This window comes from Leptidea sinapis, chromosome 1, assembly GCF_905404315.1.
Source record: "Leptidea sinapis chromosome 1, ilLepSina1.1, whole genome shotgun sequence".
Classification (NCBI taxonomy): domain Eukaryota; kingdom Metazoa; phylum Arthropoda; class Insecta; order Lepidoptera; family Pieridae; genus Leptidea; species Leptidea sinapis.
The window spans coordinates 9,594,305-9,618,056 of NC_066265.1; the positions used below are offsets into that span (position 1 = coordinate 9,594,305).

At 36.0% G+C, this 23,752-nt stretch overlaps 1 protein-coding gene across 4 annotated transcripts in view; it reads right to left on the reverse strand.

The window, feature by feature from the left end:
- The window catches only part of LOC126967500 (homeobox protein cut), a 156,413-nt gene that overhangs the window by 122,169 nt on the left and 10,492 nt on the right, over positions 1–23,752 (reverse strand). For all 4 annotated transcript variants that reach the window (XM_050812180.1, XM_050812341.1, XM_050812102.1 and 1 more), the window contains exon 2: positions 13,948–14,268. In XM_050812180.1, the coding sequence (XP_050668137.1) occupies positions 13,948–14,070 (123 nt within the window). In that variant the 5' untranslated portion in view covers positions 14,071–14,268. The remainder of the gene's footprint in view (positions 1–13,947; positions 14,269–23,752) is intronic.

The window sequence follows — 23,752 nt, forward strand, 5'->3', positions numbered from 1 at the left end:
TTAACAGTTTTTGTTTATATAAACGAAATAAAATGTACGTATCTTGATAAAATGAACAACTTACAGGTGAATTTTGAAAATTTTTATGGTCGAATTGTTTAAAATAATACATGAACTTTAAAATAACAGTATAGTAAGAATCTCCATATTATGACCGCGACAGCCCTGTGTGGCGGGTACACGCCCTCTGTCGGCGACATCAAAAGCGACAATTTGGACAATTAAAACACTACGCATCGCGCACATAGCGTAGCGTGTAGTGGTCGAGCATGTCCTTGGATGGAATCTGGACTCTGGACGAAGAGTTACGTGTTTTTGTTGAGCCTGGTGTGTAATACAGCACACGGGTACCGTGCACTATATGTATATGTTCCAATTTCTTACAAGTCATTTCAGTCGTCCAGAGCAAAATGGTTACTGCACATGTAGCGTTGCAGTTTTACTGTTGGTTTCAGTTTGTACTCCTTTTACACTGAGGGTGAAGGGCGGAATTTGGTGTTATCGGGATTCTATTGTAATACGGTTAGAATAATTTTGTATTTAAGTTCACCATTAGCATTACCAGTGGGCTCTTTTGCACAGAATGCCGCTAGGTGGGCACAACATCGGGCACCCTTTTCTGCCTTCAAGGAGTACTTAGGTACTGTGCCGGCATTTTTGTGCTCCTATTTAAAGGGCGCTGTAGTGACATTTTTTTTAATTGTTCAAAATATACAAGAAACAAACTACAAAACAATGTAAGCCATCCTCGTGAAACTTATGTGTTTATGTGAGGAATAGCGAGCTCACTTATGCTAAACTTAAAATATTTTAATATTTAGTAATTATTATTCTATAAATATCCTATTAAAGTCGAAAAAAATTACTTAAAAAATAACATGACTGATTGAAATAGCAAACCGGAGACAAAGTGAAATAAAACCAAGAAAGACAATAGAAATATTGAAAAAATGAGACAATGAGACACCCAGGCTACGCTCATTAGTCATAGGCATTCCCTAGAGTATGTAATACCTACTCAGCTATATAATGGACCTTAAAATCTTATGCCTCAAAGTGTTCACAGTTCCGATTCCACTCAGTATTTTGAGTTTTTCAAGAATCCTGTGCAACACTGCATTGTAATGGGCAGGGCGTATAGCATCAGATGAACTGTTTTAGTCACTTTTTCATATCTGATAATTTACTCCGATAAGAGTCGATTCGAGATTAACTTAGCAAATCGCAAAATTCCCACGTCTCGCGTAATATATGTTCAGTATGAAGCCATTTTTCCAGTTGATTTTCATTTCATTGGTAGTTACATTAAATAGGACAAAATATTATTTACGTAAATATAGATAATCTGCAGGGTGGAACCTACACTTTGTCTTACTACTCGCCATCAGGTGTCCTGCAAATTAGTCTACATGAAAAACTTAATGAACATTAAACGAGGTCGGACACCAGTGCGGTGTGCAAGGGAGCGGGAGCTCAATTGACGAGTTATTATCTGATAACGGAGATCAATCCGTCCTGATTCCTGATCCAACTCAATCGTTGGACAATCTCAATTGATCTAGAGAGTCTCACTCGACTGTACTGTGTCCTGATTCTTCCCAATCATTACAATTACTTAATTACTGAAGAACCACTGCTAGCTCGAAATTTACCGAAATACAGTACCGTAACGTGGAAGTCAGGTCCTTTAAAACTACATGGTAATAATGAAATAAAAATTTGAAGCGTGTGCGACGATGGCAAACTTCAGCAGGGATAGGTCCTCTAACAGCTCTTCAGAACACTTCCCTTGATGTGTCGCATAGGGATATTTACACAAATTTTAACTAAATTACCTAAAATAGTCATAAAAATAAATTCAAAAACAATATTATATTACAAATACAAACTCGCATCATCCAAATAAACAATAAAAAGCATAAATTGAACAAGACCATTCTAATCTCGATATTTAATTCAAATCGATAATTTATATCACAAATTTATGTTTTAATTCTGAAAACATTTAATAATTACGATCGTTTTTTGTCGTAAACCCACATCAGTCGGATCTACGGGGCTTCGGCATCGGATCGATACACCGCATCAACATCTACTTAAATATCTCCTAAAATTTTATGATACCATAAACTGGTGACTTATTAGAAGTTCGGACTCCGTTGCCACCAGCCAACAGCCGTATTGGACTATTGGAGCTAATGTTAAACTTCAATATTACGAGCAATAGTTCTAATTTTACGATCGTCTTTATCCGAAATAGTCGATAGACATTTTTTGTTTAATACGAGTGGAGAGACGACATTTTAAACGATTTTAAGAATACAATAAAATCGGGAATGATTTTTATGAGCGATTCAATTGTGATATTGGTTTTAATTAAATTTAACGTAAAAATTTTAGTTCTCTCTGACGTTGAAGCGAATAACTATTCGCTGTCATCGTCTATCGTTCGAATGGCAGAATATATGTGTTGATACGGGTGCGCAAGGCAACCTGTGAACGAGATATTTGGCGAGGGTAAACCAAATAATCGCAATTTAAATACATGTCTTAATTGAAACCACAAATACAACATAAAATTTATTTCCTTTTTAAAATACTTTTATTAGTTTGATCTTTTGAATCTTTTTATGAAAGAGGGGGCAACCGTGCAAGAGGCTCACGTAATAAGTAGTGGTGAGGCAACCACCCATAGACATTCGCAATACTAGGAGTAAAGAGATGCGTTGCCGGCCTTTAAGCTGGGACTTTGCTCTTACCTTGAAGGTTAAATCAAAATTTGATAAACTTTAAAATTTGCACAAGTATTGAGAATTGTCGACAATATAATATGCATAATAATTCTCTCGTGAATGTATAACTACATTTGATATTCGAAATTTTTATAAAAGAACTAGCTAACCCGACAGACGTAGTTCTGTATATAATAAATAAAATGATGTTTTTATATGAATTTGTCAATAATATATCATAACATCAAGAATTGCTTCGTAAAAATGCATACTGTTTTTGTAATAAAATTGTTTCACATCAAACCGTTGCGTCAGTAAATTCGACGGGGTACGCATCAAGGGAAAAACTAATTTGTTGTTTTTATTTAATTCCGAGAATTATCCTATTTATTCACCTTTTAAACCTTAATTAGCCAAATCGGTCCACACGTTCTGGAGTTTTAGCGGGACTAACGAACAGCAATTCATTTTTATATATATAGATAAAGGTATACATAATTTTAAAAAAAATAAGTAAGTTCCTATGAGCATTTCACAATAATGATGAAAGAGAATTCATAAAAAAAAACAATGAACCATAAAGAGGAATCAATAACGTGCGGAGTTCGCGCGCAAATCGCTCCGGGAACAAAGATGGCTCACTTAACACCGAACGTGATCCGCCTGCAAGAAAAATATCGCAAGCACTTTCACCTCGGTCGGCCGCGCGAGGGGATTCCCTGACTTGTAAACATTGCCTCTTAGATGTAACAATTGTTTTGAACTTCGATTTGCTAGAACTTTCCCACCCTCTATCTATTAGGGATGTTTTATCTTCTGTTGTTCAGGATATGTATTTTACAAATTCACTAAAACATTCAAAAAGGATTAAGGTTCTTCATATTTGTATTTTACAAACAGATTGTATATGTCAAACAACTTTTAATTAACTATTGCAGGAATCTCCTGGTATTTCATATAGAAAATATAAAAATTTAAATTAACTCCTTGCTTAAACTTTAAAAATTTCGCTACAGAACGCTCCCATAAATTTTAATTGGAAGGAAGTCATAGACAATAGAATGAAAAATCGCGCTAATGAAATTCATTGTAACAATTGATACAAATTACCTTTTGTCATTATTGAAGCGTTAAAAATAAATGGAGAAAATAAAAAAGACAGACATATGCCACCCCGGGAGACTCGGCCAATGGAAACAAATTAATAATTAATTTTCACGCGGGAAGCGAACGCAAAAGTTGGGGGCATTTGTTCGATCTCGTTTTGTTCTAAATTCAAAATTCATCCGGGAGTACTAAAGTTAAAAATGTGTCTCCGAACTCCGTACTCCGTGTTGCTATTTACTGTTTCCATCCTTTTTTAGCGGTGATATTCTCTTTGACAGCTTTCGATAATTTGAAATACTCTGAGCTTCGAGATCTGTTCCAGTTTACTGTTCAGTTGTCTAGTGATGCTTTTCATTTAGATTGGAAATTATTAAAAGTTTTATATAAGCACTTTACGTTAGCTTATAAGTAGAAAAAACATAAACTATTTTAGAATGCATATACAATTCTTGAATTGAACTATAAAGAAATGCGGGTATTGCTGTTAAATAAATTTACTGTTCAAACGTAAAATTTTTACGACAGTACTGTGGATCGACATAATAAGATCAGTATGAATCAATTGGTTCTGAGTGTTAAATAATAAACATTATTACTCTCATGACAAGTAAAAACACGTCGCTACTTTAAACATGGATTAAAAACATGATTTCAAGCATTATATTAGTATACTAGCTGACCCGACAGACCTTGTTCTGCACATAGACAAGTAACATCAATATTTATTTCGTAAAATATGCTCCCTGTTGTTATTATGACATTGTTTCACAGGAGAACTGTTAAACAGCGCCTCAATAAATTCTTTCATAGAAAATATGTCAATACAAAACACATATTGGAAATTAAAAATAATTATGGGTTCTAAATCCAATTAAAAGCTCAAAAGCTGTGTCTCAAGAAGTAGTTTTCATTATAATCCGTTCATTAGTTTAGGTGTTCACTGGAAACAAACATCAGGACCCTGGATTTATATATACTCGTATAGAGATATTCAACTCGCTAAAATGCTCTCTGGAACGTTTTTCAAATTGGCAGAAAGCCTGTTTGTTTCGTCGAGAGTTTAGCGGGCGCCAATTATTTGGTGAAAGACATGTTTAACCCTTAACTGTATACACTACATGTAGAAAATAAATAATTTTTTTAAGGAAAAAGGGACCAGACGAGTATGACGTTCAGATTATGGAAATTGATACGCGCTGCCCATTACAATGCAGTGCCTCTCCGGATTCTTAAAAAATCCAAAAAATCTGAGCGGCACAACAATTGCGCTCGTCACTTTGAGACATAAGATCTTAAATCTCATTTGCCAAGTAATTTCACTAGCTACGGCACCCTTCAGACCGAAACACAGTAATGTATACACATAACTACTTCACGGCAGAGATAGGCACCGTTGTGGTACCCATAACCTAGCCAGCACCCTGGGCAAAGGAGCCTCTCCCATGTGAAGTCTTAGTGGAATTAGCATTTTAAATAGTTTTGAATTTCCGCAAAATAGCCGCTAATTTAATGTATACTGTGATAAAACCAAAGAAGAGATTAAGATGCCTACATGACTAATATTAGATAATTGTCTATGAGCCCGCGAAGACACTAGAAAACAATCTTGACGCCGCAGAAGACATTCTGTTAATCCCCCAAAACTATTTAACACTAATGAAGCGAGAGTTACGTAATGGTATAAGAAACGAAATAAATAACAAATTTTATTATTCAATAAATAGCAATAAAAACTAAATAAAATAGTCTACATTAAATATATTTTACGATCTTACGACTGAACCCGAATGTCTAATTTAACTTCACAGCTCTAAAGCTTTTCTATTTTCTTTTTATGTTAATCGTGAATTAATGTGTTTGAGGTCTTTTGATGGTAGATGATACCTCACAAGGAAAGATACATCCAGTTCCCAAAATGCCATTGATAATATATCTTACGAAAGTTTTTACCAGAGTCTCCAAGGACTACCATAGCGGCAAATTTTTCTGCTTTGATGTAGTAGTGTTACGATTTGAAGAAATAGAAGGGCGCCATTGCTATTAAAATTACTGGGCCAATGCAATTGCGATGCCGCTCTGAACTTTGGGTTGAATCAAGAATACTATACGGCACTGCATCTTTTTTTTCTATTTATATTTCTATTCTTTTTTTTACTAGTGGGAGGGTGCTTTGCATAGGGTGCCGGCTAGATTATGGGTACACAACGGCGCCTATTTCTGCCGTGAAGCAGTAATGTGGAAGCATTACTGTGTTTCGGTCTGAAGGGCGCCGTAGCTAGTGAAATTACTGGGCAAATGAGACTTACTTAGAGAAACACCTTATGACTCAAAGTGACGAGCGAATCCTGAGCGGAACTGCATTGTAATGGGCGGGCGTATTAATTACCATCAGCTGAACGTCATGCTCATCTCATCCCATATTTTCATTAAAAAATTAAATCGGTTTAACGCCTTGTTTTTTTATAAATAAAAAAATTCTAATAACTCATTAAACAAATATTTGGATAGCCTGAGTAAGTGAACACTACCTACTGACCTCTCATATAGTATCAATTACATCGTGCGTTTATATTAATGAATAATGTAAGGGCTACATAATAGTTGCCTTGAAATCGCCATCAGAACCGTTCTGAACCCTATAAAATCCATTTTGATTTGAATCCTTTATGCATTGTAAAAATTGCATACAAGTCAAACAATAAAATATGTTCTGTACCACGTTTCAAATGTCGTGTCAATTTCTATGCAGCTATAAATAAATATTCGATATGCAAATCGTGCGACCTCCATTATGGCCTAAAACAACTGCCATAAAAAAACTAAAATGTCAATAAACAGTAGAGGATTAAAAAACTACCCCCGTTCTGAATCGATCCTTTCACACTTCACACAATCGCGCGCGACCGTTCATTTCCGTTCTTAATTCAAATACACTTCTTTTTTCATTCGAACAAGGCACTGGCAACCCGATCGTTAATTCGAACATAGTAGTCTCAAATTTCGATTATAGATTCATTCGATAAGTGACCTCGTTTGGAAAGGATATCGCTTATTTATCGATTGACGATTGAAAAGACCAATCAAACGACCTCAAATGGTACTTAACCCGTTCGCTTTATTGACGATCAACGGCTGACAACCGCGTGATTATAGAAATGTAAATCTGTATTAAATATAGTAACAAGTGTACAGAATTTATTTAAGATTACAAATGACAGTCGTAAACTTTCTAAATATAATCTCAGAAGTAAAAGATCCGATCACAGGGAGGCTAAAGAGAAAAAAACTGATTCAGTGGTCATAAACACGAAGGAGGTAATAAAAAGTTTCAGAAGTCGTATTTCAGCTGTCGCACGTTATTTTCGGAAACGTTTCGTATTTTTCCGACATTTTTTATAGACAGCCGATGGACACTCGATAATCTAAAAAATACTGTGAAGTAAGTATATTATTTAAGCAGAATTATAACAAAAAAAAAAAACAATTTGATAGCAGCAATAAGCCTGCACGTTGAACGAAGTCCATTTTAAAATGTGTTGTGTTTTTCTCTCAAAGAAATAAATAAAAAAAAACACACAAAAATGCAAAAGTATTCATTTCCTGCTGCTATTTATATCTCCTTTTGACTGTTAGTACGTAGATTTATAATAAGATTATCTGTAGTAAATGTTTTCCTACAGAATTCTCGTAATACTTGTGGGTTTGCAAACAATATATTTACTAGTGCCGCCTAGTTGTGAGTGATCAACTACAAAACAATTACTTTTGCATATGCAGATTGAATCACATTAACCTTAAATTAATTTTTAAATCACTGCTTCAATACGTATCAGAGAGCAGTCAGAATAATTCAGTTGTAGACTTTGATAAAATTCTACAGAATACAGTGAGCGCTGTGACTCTTATTTCCTGGAAATAAATTTCAATCTCGCATGAACATGTAATTGAATTGGTTGGTCCACCAAGTGCCAAGTAGGTGAGTGTCAACAAAACAACACGCCTCTACATGTTTGAACACAAAGACAAGACAAAAGACGACTATATTGGACATAAAAACGTACGTAATCAATTTATTGTTTAATTAGTCCTTACTTACTTAAAGTTATGTTAAGTAATAATTATGAAGGTACATTAAAATAATATTATGTACATAAGTTAGTAAGGGGAGACGGTAGTAAGGAATGATTGCAGTTTACAAGCGGTCAAACCTGACGCGAGGCGACCACGACGCGACACCGCGATTACGAACGTCACTCCTCCGTCAAATTGAGAGAGGAATTAAAACGTTAGGCCTTCAAGGAATCCGGGGGATAAAGCCACCGCCGGGAATCCGATGATTGTACAAAATAATTGCAGCCAAAATATCACAAGAGCTCGTTATAAGACATAAGCGCTCTTTTGATCACCTCCGCGTATCAGATCTCTAAGAATTACGTATCTTTCAGTTTAATTTGCGACTTGGACCCAAATGATTACTGCAGTAATTTTATTTATTGGCAATGTATATTGGACTCACGAACAACCCAATAAATTAATATCTCAGCATTAAAAGTTACGTCATGAGAATCATTATCTGACAAACATCGTAAAATGAAGACGAAATAGAACGCATTCTCCCGGTTTAAATTTAAAATCCGAGCGAACGACATATTTTTAAAAGTTCGAACGGCGACACTTAAAACTAATCGCTGTTTTCGATTCTAGCGCGTCTTTTGAAAGAGTTCGAACATGCGTTCTAAATTTGAAATGTTTTCGATATTCAAACGGCTGCTCGTTCGCGTCAATCGCGATGAGAAATGGCGGGAATTGTGAAATTGTTTTCTGTGGCATTGTAGTCATTAATAAGAAGCTATTTTGTGTGAGCCATTAAAATTAAATTGATATATATCAGCACCTGGCGATTTGCAACATACGGATTCATGGTGAGCTACGTAATTCAGATGTGGTTAGTGATGGGCACATATATATTTTGTATACTCGATGTACTTTCTCGGAGCGCGAGTAACGTAGAGCGAAACGGCCGAGCTGACAGTTGCAAAATAACGCGTCGCATTGTGTTTGTTGATCGCTGGCTTATGAAGCTGCTTCTCAAGCTGCTCGCGGAGGTAAGCGTGCGAGCTATTTCAAATAATATGTGTATCATTTGCGAACAATGGACGTCTTATAGCACACGATAGCGTCAGCAAAAACTTAAACTAGACGTTTAATACGTTTTTTATTACTCTCTAGACTTGAAGATTATTTTTCGCTTTTTTGCCATTTATTGTTATAGCTAATATATAAAATGAAGATGAAATACTTTAGAAAAAGCAATGAGGAATATACAATTAATACTCTTTTTTCCTCGTATGAGTAGAAATGAGAGGCAATCTAATTTTTATAAGCTGCCTATTCTACAAAGACCGCTAAATCGACTTCAAGAGATCACCTACCAAGAAGATTATTTATATTTGTTCTCGTATCAACATACCGTATTGTTACTGAAATTTCAATTCAATAATTCAAGATTTTCGATAGTTATAGAAAAACTTGCGTGTTTATGTGTGACTCATATTAATTAGTTGTTGATTTAGCCGAACTTTGCGTGAAGAATTGTCCAGTGAGTTGTGTTTGACATCCCAACTAATCCTAACTAATGAGAATTAATGCAAATGTGACTTTGTTTGTAACGTTTACACGCCTTAACGACTTAACCGACCATCGTAGAATTTAAAACACGGTGTCTGAGATACAGAAAAGTATGTGTTTTGATGATTGCGAAACTGAAGTGGCAGTTGGTAGTTCACATATCGACGGATAGATGGCCAGTGGGGTAGTAAAGTACTCGAATGGCGACCACGTACCGGAAGACGCAGTGTTGGTAGGCCTCCCACAAGATACGTTGATACGAATACGTTGGATGACGGCACCGCAGGACCGATCGCCGTGGAGATCATTGGGGGAGGCCTTTGTCCAGTATCGGACATTTTCCGGCTGATGATGATGATGATACGTTTTGATACCGAAATTTTAAGTGTTCTCCCTTACTTGATGAACGCTATTAATTTAAAATATTATGTATAGCAATAATAGGCCACGCCGTTCACAATGAACTTCAACGCAGTACATCTTTTTTGTATGAAAATAAGGGACGATACGAGCAGGACGTTCAGCTCAGATGGTAATTGATACGTCCTACCCAAAACAATGCAGTGCCGCTCAGGGTTCTTGAAAAACCCAAAAATTCTGAGCAGCACTACAATTGCGCTCATCATCTTGAGAAATACTAATTTCACTAGCTACGGCGCCCTTCAGACCGAAACACAGTAATGTTTACACATTACTACTTCACGGCAGAAATAGGCACAGGTGTGGTACCTTTAATCTAGTCGGCTTCCTGTGCAAAGGAGCCTCCCACTGGTATACATCAAGTTTATGCTGATAAATATTATATTAAGATTCCGAAACATACAAAGTGAAACTAAAACGCAACATTAATTGAATTGGAATTGTATTTGCAAGCGGGGTGATAGTTCGTCACCCGTTCGGAATGCCAATGTGCAGTATTTTGCTAGACATCAAAGTCCTCAGCAGATACCATTCGACGGAGTTAATACGCGAAAAAAACGAGCATCGAAACCGAAATGCGTATTGAACGCAGACGGAATTAACATTTATATGTATTAACTCGATTTATATTTACGACCTGTTTTATTTTAGGCATCGCCAATTAACCTTTCAGTTGGCGACATCACTTAATGCCCTGCAATAATGTCGTCGTAAATCTTTGTGCATGCTCGATTGGAATTCTTTCGATGCGTTATCGATACGTAATTAATCGAGTATTTTGGAGGTGCTATTATGAACTCTAAACGTTGACTTCTACTATTTCTTTATATTACTAAAGCTTGTAAATAAATTAACAGTTAGCAATAAATAAAACAATTTTCACGCAGTGACATTAGGTTATCGACATAGCGTGATATGCCGCCAACACTAGCAGTTAATTCGGATACAGTTATATTTCTCAAATTATTATTTCAAATCCATTTGTTTTTGTTTTGATAACATACGAGTATAAGATATTTATAACGATCCAAATACATGTCTTTAAGTGCTTTAGAATGTAACAACTACGATGAATGAAACGGAATTGAAATTCATTGTAATAAAGCCTATTTTTCTGTAATAGTTAAGTTTTACATTTGTGTCTTAAGGCTGTGTACCTAATAACATCAATGATCGGACCGATTGTGAAAAATATCATTAAAAAACCATCAGTGCTTGATGATTCAACTCCAGCCCGTCATCAACCACAATCGATTCTTTATTTTTTTTATTAAATTATCGAGATATCGGCTTCGGTCGCGGTTGCGGTGTGTCAGTGCACGCTCGATTATGCGAGAAATCGATTAAAGTCTGATTGTAACGACACTCGTGTGTCACACAAACGCAATTATACAAAGTTGCTCATTGTTAATACTATCTTTTTTCGGAATAAGTCTGATTTTCGTGCGATCATTTGTGCTTATAGTTGCATCATCTAGGAATGAAGAATCGATATGACCCGCCTACTTATAGAGTCGGTGGGAGGGGCAAAAATCAAATTAGTGAGGCCAATGCATCGATTAGCCCGAACGTATCGACAAAAAATACGATTAGCCCCAAAATCATCGACAGTCTAAAAAAGATAACAACCGAAGGTTAATGGCGGTTTTTGTTCGAAATTCGAAGATTTGAATTCGTAATTTCAACCGCATCATTTGTCAGTGACAATTTTTTGGCTTCAATCGATTTTTAAATACAGGTTAAAGTTTTTTTTCGTTGGGAGTCGAATCTGCGAGATGGAATCGAAATTAGATCGATGGAAACGATTTAGTCTTGATTATAAATTGTGATTTCTTCTATATTCGAATTGAGAATATAAATATTTCCTACAATACGGCTGGTATCTCGACCATGAAAGACGAATGTTTTCGGTAACTGTTCAAAGTCAAAGTTTTTTTTATTTTTTATTTTTATTACATATAAGAGCAAACAAGCTGAAGATAGAACCACCGAATTCCACTTCCACACGAGACGCCACAAATTAGGATATCATCCCCACCATCTGGATGTGTGGCAGTCCTCCAAAGTGTAGTATTCGAGGAGCTTTTTCCACGTAATTCAAAGCTGTGGAATGAGCTTCCTTGTGCGGTGTTTCCGGGACGATACGATTTAGGCACCTTCCTTAAAGGCCGGCAACGCTCCTGTGATTCCTCTGGTATTGCAAGAGAAGGTGACCCATTAGTCCTCCTTTTCCATACAAAAAAGTTCCAGACCAGAGAAAAGTAGCAATCTCAAAAAATATCTTAGTTTAATGCACCGGTGTTGCCACTCTCTTTCACCTAACACGAAGCTACTCTTGATCTGACGAATTAAATAATTAATTGAAGGGTTAGCTTGGAATGAGAAGTGACATCCATTTAGCCTATGTTCGAGCCCGGCGCGGGCGGCGTTGCCATGGGAAAGTGCAGTTTTTGCCGAAATCGGGACACATTCTTGCATCAAGGCTATGGGAACATTGCCCGTAACATTCCGATAGTGGGGAAATGCTTTACGATACCATCGATATATCGAGTTGACTCGCGGAATGAATGACCCAACCCGTTAATCGCAATGCTTATATTTAAATTTTCAAACGAGATGTTCGAAATTTGAAATGCTTTAAAAAATTACTTCTACTACATGAGACCATAGATATTAAGACGAACAAAACTTGCAAGAGAGAAGAACATCTGAACTGAGATGCAGCAAGATAGAAAAGGAAAGCGAATATTTTTCTACTGTAACCGATTCTGATTGATAAGTCGTAAACAGTCAGCTACGCTTTGAATTAGCTCCTTATCAACTGTAAAGTGGGCCCTGTAGAGGGAGTTACAAATTAAGTATTAACTGTTAATAATATATGTTAATAATCAAGTTAAGCTATAAATAGTAAATTTCAGTATGGATTGCTGTCAAGAACCCATTCAGAGATAAGATCTGTTCGGTCATACAGAGGATGTTACCACACTATGAATAAAAGGAAACGCTAAGCGCTTCAATGAAAGCATCTCAAGGACCAAGACACAATTGTTTATTTAACATACTCTAGATATGGACAATACTTTTGCTGGGCTCAATATGTTTTCTCTACAAATTTAATTCGTACCAACATTTATGAACGATGCAGGAATCAGATCCGCGCCTCTCGGGTTCCATCCGAGCACTATTACAAACTGAGCCAATCGTCCGAGTGACGTATCGTTCGTAAATCTTGATATGTCTTCTTCAACTCTCAGGTCTCATGGAGCAACAACCCGAGAAGTCGCGGGCTTACTTTAATTCAATGAATCCCAACAACAACAAAATAACAAATTGTTTAGAGTTGAGATATACTTCAAAAGAGAGATGGCCAGCGATTGTGATTACTCCGAGTACGTGAGGGTTTCCAATACAATATGATAGAGCCGCGCCAAGTTGAACGTCTGTTACGGTATTAGAACTATTATCATTGCGAAGTCGATCAGATATTTGCATAACGATTATTAGAACAATAGATAATAATTGTATCTACAGGGCAGGGTTCTGAAGACCCCAACCCACGGCCCGCGGCGCGACCCTACCACAGGTTAATTGCGGTTATAATGTTACTATTAATTGATTTTGTACCGTGCCGAGGGGTTTTTGTGCCATAGAAACGTAACAACTAATTGTTTTTAATTGTACTGAGGTTAGATTGTTTCATGTGTCTCTATATGTGACATACATATTAATTTGATTCAAATATTCAAGCTGTCGATTCTAATACGATGGTCTTTCCGTTCTTCTCAGTAATATTTGAGAGAATAATTATTTTGCGGGTAGTAGCAAAAGTAATTCGTTATTGCAGTGCTCTCTCGGGGTTAAATTGTCGCACCTATTTCACTGCACTTATGTCTTCTGCCTTTAGAGGTAGAGCGTGTCAGTGTATGAACATGTTTTTAGTGTAGGTGCAGTATGATTTTGATCACGGTAGGTGGCCTATCTCAATCATCTCAATATCAGGTTGGCAATGTGCTGGTGCCCAATAAAAAGGTAAATTTCATCGGTTTGGGTAAGAGTGTACCTGTTGCCAGAACTGCGCCAGTAGATAAATTCTTTCTTTCTTGAAGAGCCAGTCCATCGAGTGCATAGCTTGCACCTCCGCCTCTGGTGCGGCGGTCAGACTGGCCGCGCCGGTGGGGTGCATCCGGAGTGCGCACGTCCGTTCGGCGCTCACTCCGGGCGCATACTGACCACTCGAGCACCGTAGCTCGCGTCACCCTTGCACGAAATACCCTCCAAATTCAAACTTGGAACTCGACATTATTTTCTTTGAACTGCCTCGATTGCCAGTCGTGTTTCAACGGTCTGTAGTCGCGTGCCGTCTATCGTATTGTCTTATTGTCTGAAACAGAAAAAAGCTATATTGAAACGGGGAAGTCGTATCGATTTCATTGTTGGCAGACAATCGACCACCAGGCTTCGTGTCGAAACTAATTTGGCTGTTTGATGCTCAGCCCGATACGGCAGCGAAGGAAAAAAGAAAATTGACAGCTTAAGGAGCAGTTCTTTTCACGCATCGCGCCGGTAACTTTTGTAGGAACAATGGTGATTCGTTTCGCAAAATAACATTGATTCTCGATTATATTTGTGTTGCATCGATTACTTTAGACTATAATGTTATGCTGCCTAGCATAGTGGAGGTAGTCTTAAAATAACTTATTCACTTACTTGGTAGTTAGGCAGGTACATATAGTACGCAACTTGTAAATATTTGGAATTAAGATTAGTATGTATATAAATCACTTTATTTGCAAGAAAAACACAATAATTTAAAAAAAGATCTGATTCAGTACAAATTTGTGTTAGTGCAGAAGACATCAACACAACACTGGTTTTCAGCAGCCCCTCGTGACATGCGCTTGTGACCTTGAGACAGAAGATGTCAAGTCTCATTTGCCCAGTAATTTCACTAGCTACGGCGCCCTTCAGACCGAAACATAATAATTCTTACACATTACTGCTTCACGGCATAAATAGGCGCCGTTGTGGTGCCCATAATCTAGCCGGCATCCGGTGCAAAGGAGCCTCCCACTAGTCTTCGCGTAGATAGTAATAAACCTTTGTGTTAAAGAAACTTTATATACCTACTAATGTATAAGTTTTTTTTATAAATTTTTATTGTTGTATTTTTTTAATATAAATATAGTGTTATAATATATAGTTATTATATATTTATAACTGTCTATATCTCTAATTAGTGCACACTGCTGTGTTTTAGGTACTAGTGTGCGTGAATGGCTAATCCGATACTATGAGACTAGCGAGAAAATATACTAAAAGTGGACTTAGAGTCGATTTTAATAAAAATTTACTTTCAATCCTTATTAAAGGCACTATTAGACGACGTCATAATGCAGTGCGTATTTTAATTTAAATTGTAATAATATTCATTCGGTTTTGGCAAATTTGTCTATTTCTTATTTTATTATTTAGTCATTCACACGCAACAAAAAAAAATAATGATGAATTACATTGATATACAACGTATAATACTTTTCTTTTGTAATATTATATTTTTATAGACTTAATTTGTGGTCCCTAGTTTTTGGTACTGTGAATATTAATTGATATGGAAGAACGCGCCGTTCTGGTATAGGTGTTCCTCTCCTAACTTGTTACTAAAATAAATATTTTTTAATTTGTTTTTTCATTTCATACAAAGTTGTGAATCATCATCACATCTTTGTATATAAAGGAGATTGTTGCAATAAGAAGGTACAATCAGCATTGTGAACTTTTAAAAGCATGTCCACGTGACTGGTCACGGTGGCAGATGGTCGGTGGTAGATGGTGAAGTAAATGAATGGCGTGTCAATCAATAAACATGATAAGTGTGATGGCAATTCGTGCACGCTGCCCGGTATGCAAACAGCACGTCACTACGAGTATCTCCCCCCCGCCCTACGCATACATCCTCCCGGTCTTTAAAATTTAATTTATATTAGCCGTAGCAAGAGGAAAAGGCCCACAAAGTATGCGGTACAGTTATAATATTACAACGACTTAAGGCGTTGCGTACGTGATCACATAGCACTCCTACAGTCACCCTAAGATTAACATATTTAGCTGTGTCTAGTGCTGGGATATTTAATCGATAAGTGAACAAAATATACCCACTATCAGATTTAGCTTAGAAGGCTTCACCAACCTGAACTTAACCATCTTTTTTGCAGCTTTTTTTATGTTGGTTCCATCACGAAAATTTTCATGTTTCCTAGGTGTATTAAAAGAATATATCTAGTACCTAATATATATTTATTTCGGAAACCAAATTATAGTTATCCGAAATATTATTGTGTTATTTTTTTTCATGACAGGGCATTTTTCATAACATGTAGTCTTCAAACTACCCGTATATACAATGCATACTAAACTACCCTCATTCTTGTCCTTTACTAACAATTACCCTTGGTAAGGAAAATCTGAAAAGTAATAAATCACTGATCTAAAGCAATCAATCACTACAGTATCGCGCGAGTACCGCACGGTATGGTATGGTATAGCTTCGGGCACTGAGTGAGTCACACAAATAATTACCACTTGAAGTCACTTTGCACAACAGTTTATTAGTTAATATTCATTAGTAGGGGAGGGCAGATGGAGAGATAAGGCGCGGGGTCACACAGGCCTTATTAACGCATTCCTACTTTCTACAATTTTCTATTGTTTAGGTTATTTTAAAAGACTTTTTAAATTTACATATTACCCACTAACGGTTTTAATAATTTAAAATTCGAACGAAACTTGTTTTTAAATATTTAATGTGTTCCAATTTTAAAACTACGCGGTACAAGAAGTACCTAACACAGACTAAGACAGGACTACAGAAGTCACGCTGTAGCTACTCTAATCTGACTCAATTGATTGATTGAATGAAATTGTCTATCAATATAAACGAATCGAATGAAGACCGAAATTTAGATTGCGTGCACGAAGCCATTATTCTACAACAACTTCATTTTTCGTCAGCCTTTTTTCAATTTACCTACATATTAATAAATAATAGGTACTTAAAGTAATTTAGTATTTGCATTGTAAATGTCCCTATCGTGTGTTTTAATACAATTCATTGTAAGGTATAACGGCACCATAATGACATTTTATATTTCCAGTTAAATTTATAAAAAAAAACATTTATAATTAAGTGCACTTAGTTAAAAAAAGATGTAGAATACTCATTGCCAATAAATAAAATGACCACATTATAGGTCATCGTAATTTTAAAATAAAAAATATAAAAAGGTATTATTTAGATGTTCTATTACGTATAACAACTTTATTAGCAACCATCAAATTAAAATAATGATTATTTTACTATCTTAATTGTATTTATATACGCATTATATTATACCATTTCTATTGTCAATGGTTTTTCGATAAAAAACCAGGACAGGTGCTCGATAGAGAACTAAACACGGCCGCAAACAATTTTATCACTCCCATAAATATAACGAAACAGTAAGATTACCGCACGCGTAAACTTTACAAACAAAGAAATAACAAACTTTGTTATGCCACTTCTCTGTTGCATGGGCATCTCTATCCCGATGTAATAGAGGTCAATATTCAATACGCAATCCAACACAGCCGCAAAACTATGCCGATACGTGAATAGAAGTAAAAGCTATCGTGCATTGAAAAGAGGTTTCGTGACAGAAAAGTTCGCTAGTTCGCTTTCAATCGATGACTTTAAGTTCGACATTCTGTTTTGTTTATTACATTATATTTGCTGTTCCAGTTTTTCTAAATTCAAAATTTATTTCTTCTTAAACAACAATTCCAAATTTCAAAACAGTTTATGAACAGTCAAATATTAGAGAGAAAGGAATGTCAATAATCTGTACCTATCGTATCAATAAAATCATTCCGAATTCGAAATTCGTATCTGTCCCGTTGAAATTTCATTCGTAGTATTCCTCTTTTGAATTTCTTTTTCCCTCTCGATGCTGCTATAGATATCGACACTCATTTTTCGCCAGATATTAGTCATATTTCGGAAGTTTTTATCTTTTGTTATCTGTGGCTTTCGTTTGTGCTCTTTGAACTGCCCTCGACGTTGCCGGATTTGATTATATGTTTGATTGCTGTTCTTTGATTGATGCATTTCTCTAGGACCCTTTGTGAAACACTCATCTTATTTTGAAACATGGAAAAGCGCCTCGGGTTTTGTGAAAACAAAGTCTCCTTTAGGTAGGTATTCAACACTGTTAATACACGTGTTACAAAAAGTCCTCTTTCGATAAAATACTTTAGTATTCGAAACAGAAATAGTCGATTAATTATTGATACGATAAGTGTGAGCGCTCACTGTGGATCACGTCACGTTTATTATCTATTAGTAGGCAGGTGTTGCCTCAATGTAATTACTTACTTATTTTTGGTCAACATTGGTTGTCTATGGTTTAATTGGTTATGGTTATCTGATAAGTATTTGATATCAATTGTGTTATATACTCAGTGAAGGTTTATTTAAAGTTTACGTAACTGAATAGTTTGTGTTTTTAAAATGACTTATTATATTCAGTAGAATGCATATTATGAATTTATGTCAAACTATTTTTTTAATTTATAAATTATACAGTTTTGGATATATTATCATTTGAAGTTGTTATTATTATAAAAATATCATTAACTAACAAATATTAGCGAAATAATTAAAATATTGATTACTTAGGTAACGTATTGTGTATTAAAACATTATGAATCAATAGAGGAAGTACAAATTGAAAACATTCAAATGTGTCTGTAACCGACATCTTGACGCCATCGTAAGCCATTAATGTTAGGTCGCTAAGAAAGATAAATTACATAGATATACACTCGTTATTTTAAATAAATTATAAATATATCAAACAACACTCATGGGGATAATAATTAGACAATTTATTATTCATTAGGGGATCTAAAACTGTACGTAGATGACATAATAGTGGCGGTAAAAAAGCGCGGGAATGTGAATTTAAAAAAATACAGTTTATGGTATTGATTATTTTAGTGATGTGCCGATGGAGTTATGTGGTAATTTTAACGGAAGAAGGGTCCGAGTATTTCATTTAGATGTTCGTCATTGAGTAAAAGATTTTGTTTTATATAATTTGTAGATATTATGTAATGTACCTGTTGCTGCCGGTGACGTCCTCCGCTTGGAAGCTATAAAGAATCAAAAATATAATGACTGAATATAACGTTTTATATGGTGTCCTTACCTCTTGTTAATACTCATTAAATCTACTAAGTAGGTACCTATTTTTGCGTACAGATAGACAAACATTTGACATGGGTACCTTCAAGAAAAGCGCGTACACCTTCCTTAAAGGCCGGCAACGCTCTTGTGATTCCTCTGGTGTTGCAAGAGAGTGTGGGCGGCGGTGATCACTTAACACCAGGTGACCCGTACGCTACCCGTACCCGACGCCGCGTACGGTACGTTTTTACGTATAAAAAAAAACAGGCAAAAATTCTATAAAGTACTTATACTTTTGGATTCAGTATTGTTTGATTCGGCTTAATAAAAATGAACAGTTTTTACTTTTAAATTATTAAAACTTTCGTGAGTCATTATTAAATTATCTGTTAATACGGCTTCACTCATGTTTTTGTCGGTGTCGGTACCGACTAGTTTCGGACCATTCGGAGGTTCTTCATCAGCGTGAGTGTGGTAGGTTCGTGGTAACGTGTGGGACGTTACCACGAACCTACCACACATCTTACTGAGTCGGTACCGATACCGAAAAAAACGTGAGTAAAGCCGTATTAACAGATAGTTTTTACTTTGTTACAATGCTATGAATATGTAAACAATAAACATATGTATCGATGCTAACAGAATTATATGCAATATGAATCGTTTCAACTTATCTTTTTTAACCATATTAAGTGAAATTATACCTATTTATGTTATCATAGAAAATTTATACGTCTCTTGCTGTTAGACAACCGATAAAAACAGGCCAGGTTCAATATTTTAGTGTGCGTGACAAGCTTCATCTTACACTCGCGATTTGTATATCACTTTGTGTTAGTGTGCGTGCATTGATCTAAATAGAAATTAACTCTAAACTCAATATTTATAGACGTTTTCACAGCTGTCATAGTCTATCTAGACGTAGTAATGATCAAAGAAATAATATTAAACGCAATTAATGTAAAAATAACACAAGTACAATTTTAGTTTATTATCAGTTCAAAGTGAGTCATACAGGCATTATTCATACTTTTCAGTTTATATTTGGCCGTTAAAGTTAAGTTTCATGTTGAAACACAATAATCTGGAATTATTTGATATTCATTGACAGTAAAGTAGCGGCATTTGCTCGCGGGGAACAGAAAAAGACATCGGTAAACGATATATGACATTTCAATATTTCTTTCCCCTTGTGTAGCGCTCGGGTAACCACGCGATTATACTTTTACTGGAATTTGTTAGTTATTTTAACGAAAACACCAGTTATTTATCCAAGTTTATAACATGTTCGACAATAGACCAGTACCTAAGAACTTATTCTACTGGCAACACAACATCATATTAAGAAATAGATGTAGAAATGAAATTGTATTAAAATCTTTTTACAATTATAATAATAATATAATTACTTTCGCACTAAATTGTTCCGAATATGTTTCCACGAAACTAGGAATAAGTTGAATTACCTAATTTTGAGGAAGTAAAAGTTGTGTAGGCAAGTAAAACTTAGCAGTTTAAAGCTACAAGAAAAGACCTCTTACGTAATATAATTTTATCATTCAGCCGGAAGACTTATGGACCAAAGATCGCCATGATGATTGGTCTTGCGCTGCCCTCTTGACCAGATCGTCTGTCCATCTTGTGGTGGGCCTACCAACACTATGTCATCCAGTACGTGGTCACCATTCGAGGACTTCATTACACCAACGGCCATCTTTCTGTCGAGCTATGTGCCCTGCCCACTGCCACTTTAGTTTCGCAACCATGTGGGCTATATCGATAGTTTTAGTTCTCTTACGGATCGAATCAGAAGTGAGGCCATTTCTGATCTCGCAGGGGAACTCCGAGCATAGCCCTCTCCAATGTCCTCTGAGCGACGATGAGCTATAATAATTTTATATTATAATAGAAAAGTCCAAATATTCTTAAAATGATGCGGACCCTACTGACATTCGAATGCGGTACATCATCACACCCTCAGCAGTATATTTTTGGAAACACGTCAATTCGACTTATTGATGATGTTCCAAAATCGAAACAGATTTTTACACTTTTTTACTTTGCTTTATGCTCCGTAGCAACAAGGCTCGTTTTAAATATCTATTACTCTTTGACACTTTGGTTTCTATAAACGCATGTTTATATCACACGAAGATAAATCATAATAATAGGAAAACTAGCTTTTGGAATCCTTCCACGTAGTATTTCATCTTGGGCTTATAGTAAGTACCTATAATCATCTACAATACGCAAACCCGGGACCCAGTTGTTTTATTTGGCCTATCAGGTAGTAATACCACTTTCATTATTATAATATTCATGAGAATTAATTTAAACTTTTATTCGTTATGTAGAATAATAATGCGACTCGTGTATTAGTTCTAAAAATACCGCGCACAAAATTATCATCCATAGATCATTATTCATTACAGGCATCACCTGTTCGACAGACTGTCCGATATTCGTCTCACGTCTGGAGATAATACTTTCTCGTATGTAAATGCCATCTAATACTGCCGCGATAGATAGATCTATTTATATTAGAATACCATTAACCACAGCACTATTGTTCAAAGAGGATGTAAATACTACGTAAAAGGGGTGGGACTGCCTGAGTAAATATAGTTTAGTATGAAGCGTGCAGTGATTTAACATAAGTTTAAAGAGAAAATATAATCAGGTCCGGCTACACATGGAGTACTGCTGTGATCTCTGGTCTGGCGCACCCCAGTATCTGCTCGATCCATTTGACCGCGTGCAACGCAGAGCAGCTCGAATTGTGAACGGCTGGATCACTTGGCATTGCGTAGAGACGTCCCTTCATTGTGTGTCTTCTACCACATTTATAATGGGGAGTGTTCCGAAGAGCTGTTTAACCTGATTTCTGCCGCCAAATTCCACCTTCGCACGACACGCTACAAATTAGGGTATCGTTCCCACCATCTGGATGTGTGGCGGTCCTCCACAGTGCGGTTTTTAAGGAGCTTTCTTCCTCGTACTACTAAATTGTGGAATGAGCTTCCTTGTGCGGTGTTTCCGGGACGATACGACATGGGTACCTTCAAAAAAAGCGCGTACACCTTCCTTAAAGGCCGGCAACGCTCTTGTGATTCCTCTGGTGTTGCAAGAGAATGTGGGCGGCGGTGATCAATTAACACCAGGTGTACGCTCGTTTGTCCTCCTATTCCATAAAAAAAAATGGCGACGAAGTATAATCCGGCTAAGTTTGAAAGAGAACAGTTGCTTAAAACGTAGTGAATTTCGGCTATCACCATTTTTTTTAAGATTGTAGCCATCATCTGTCAATCTATCACTGCACGTTTTGTACAGTCGCTTTTTTCTTAGAGACCTTCGCTAGGACTTCCGCGATACTTAGATCTGTTTATATTTTAATACCATTAACTACTGTCTGTCTACGGCTGTTGTGGGTCGTGCATTTGCCTATTTAGCACTGAGTTCAAAAGAAAAAAAAAACCGTTAGCACTTATTAAAAATTATTTTCTACACCAATTAACATTACTTAAAATGTTTGCGTGCAAAATTAGATTAATAAAATAGTAAAAATGATAAAGTCAGCTGACAGCTGCCAATGCTTCGATGTTTTGATACGGTGCCAGGCTAAATGTCACTTTATATCGCACAGATAATAAATATTCCTGACGTGTGTGTCAATTTGTTCTGCAATCCATATTAATTGTGTTCGAATACCAAACGCAGGCTGCCTCGTAAACTTCGACTTCTTGTTCAATATACGTTAAGGCGACACTAAATGCCAGCGACCTTGAGCGATATGAGTTCACGGCTGCCGGTCCGCCATCTATGTAACAAAAACAAGCCAATATTTTCAAAATTCTTGGGTGGAAAACAGTTTATATGCTTACAATCCTCGTTATTCACAACTAATCTGAATAAATGAACCTACACAAAAAAGTACAAGCTATAAGAATAACTTTTCTGAGAGAAGTACCAAATAAAAGCGTCACGCCATGCCAAAAAACTTGTTTAACTTCAAAGAAAAGTGGTAGTTCAAAAAGGCTCAGCAGTGTTAACTATAACCAACAGCAAGCATTAGCAACCTACAAATAAGACAAGGATATGTGTAACAGGATTAAGTAGGGTTCATAGCTCCAAATGCTATACTTTCACCACAAAACTTGTCTAAAAACACCTTGTTTGCGTGTTTTCTGCTAACTCTTCGCCTTAATGTAGGCGTATTTTTTAAGGATTTTTGTCTTATTACCCCAAAGAAAAATAACTTCTTGCGAGCATACATAAGTATACAGGCTTTTACTTTTAATGTTTGTTACTTTTGGATCAATTTTTTTCATAAAAAATATATAGCACAAGGCACAGCAAGGATAATACCATCTGTATTTTAAAGAAGTTCTGTTGCGGATTAGTTTGATGTTTCATAGTTAGATAAAATCGTTATATTTGGTGGGATATAGTCATCTAACCACACCAAAACCTACTTATAAAAAAGTTTTCTTTACTTTTCCATAGGCGGTGTTTTTTAAATAAACAATTGTTGAGATATTTATTTAGTTACATTTCGGGTGCCTCGCCCGAGAGTTTGCGAATTATAACTACTACTATAACTAACTACTTCCACAATTTTTTTCAACAATTCAAAAGATTGAGG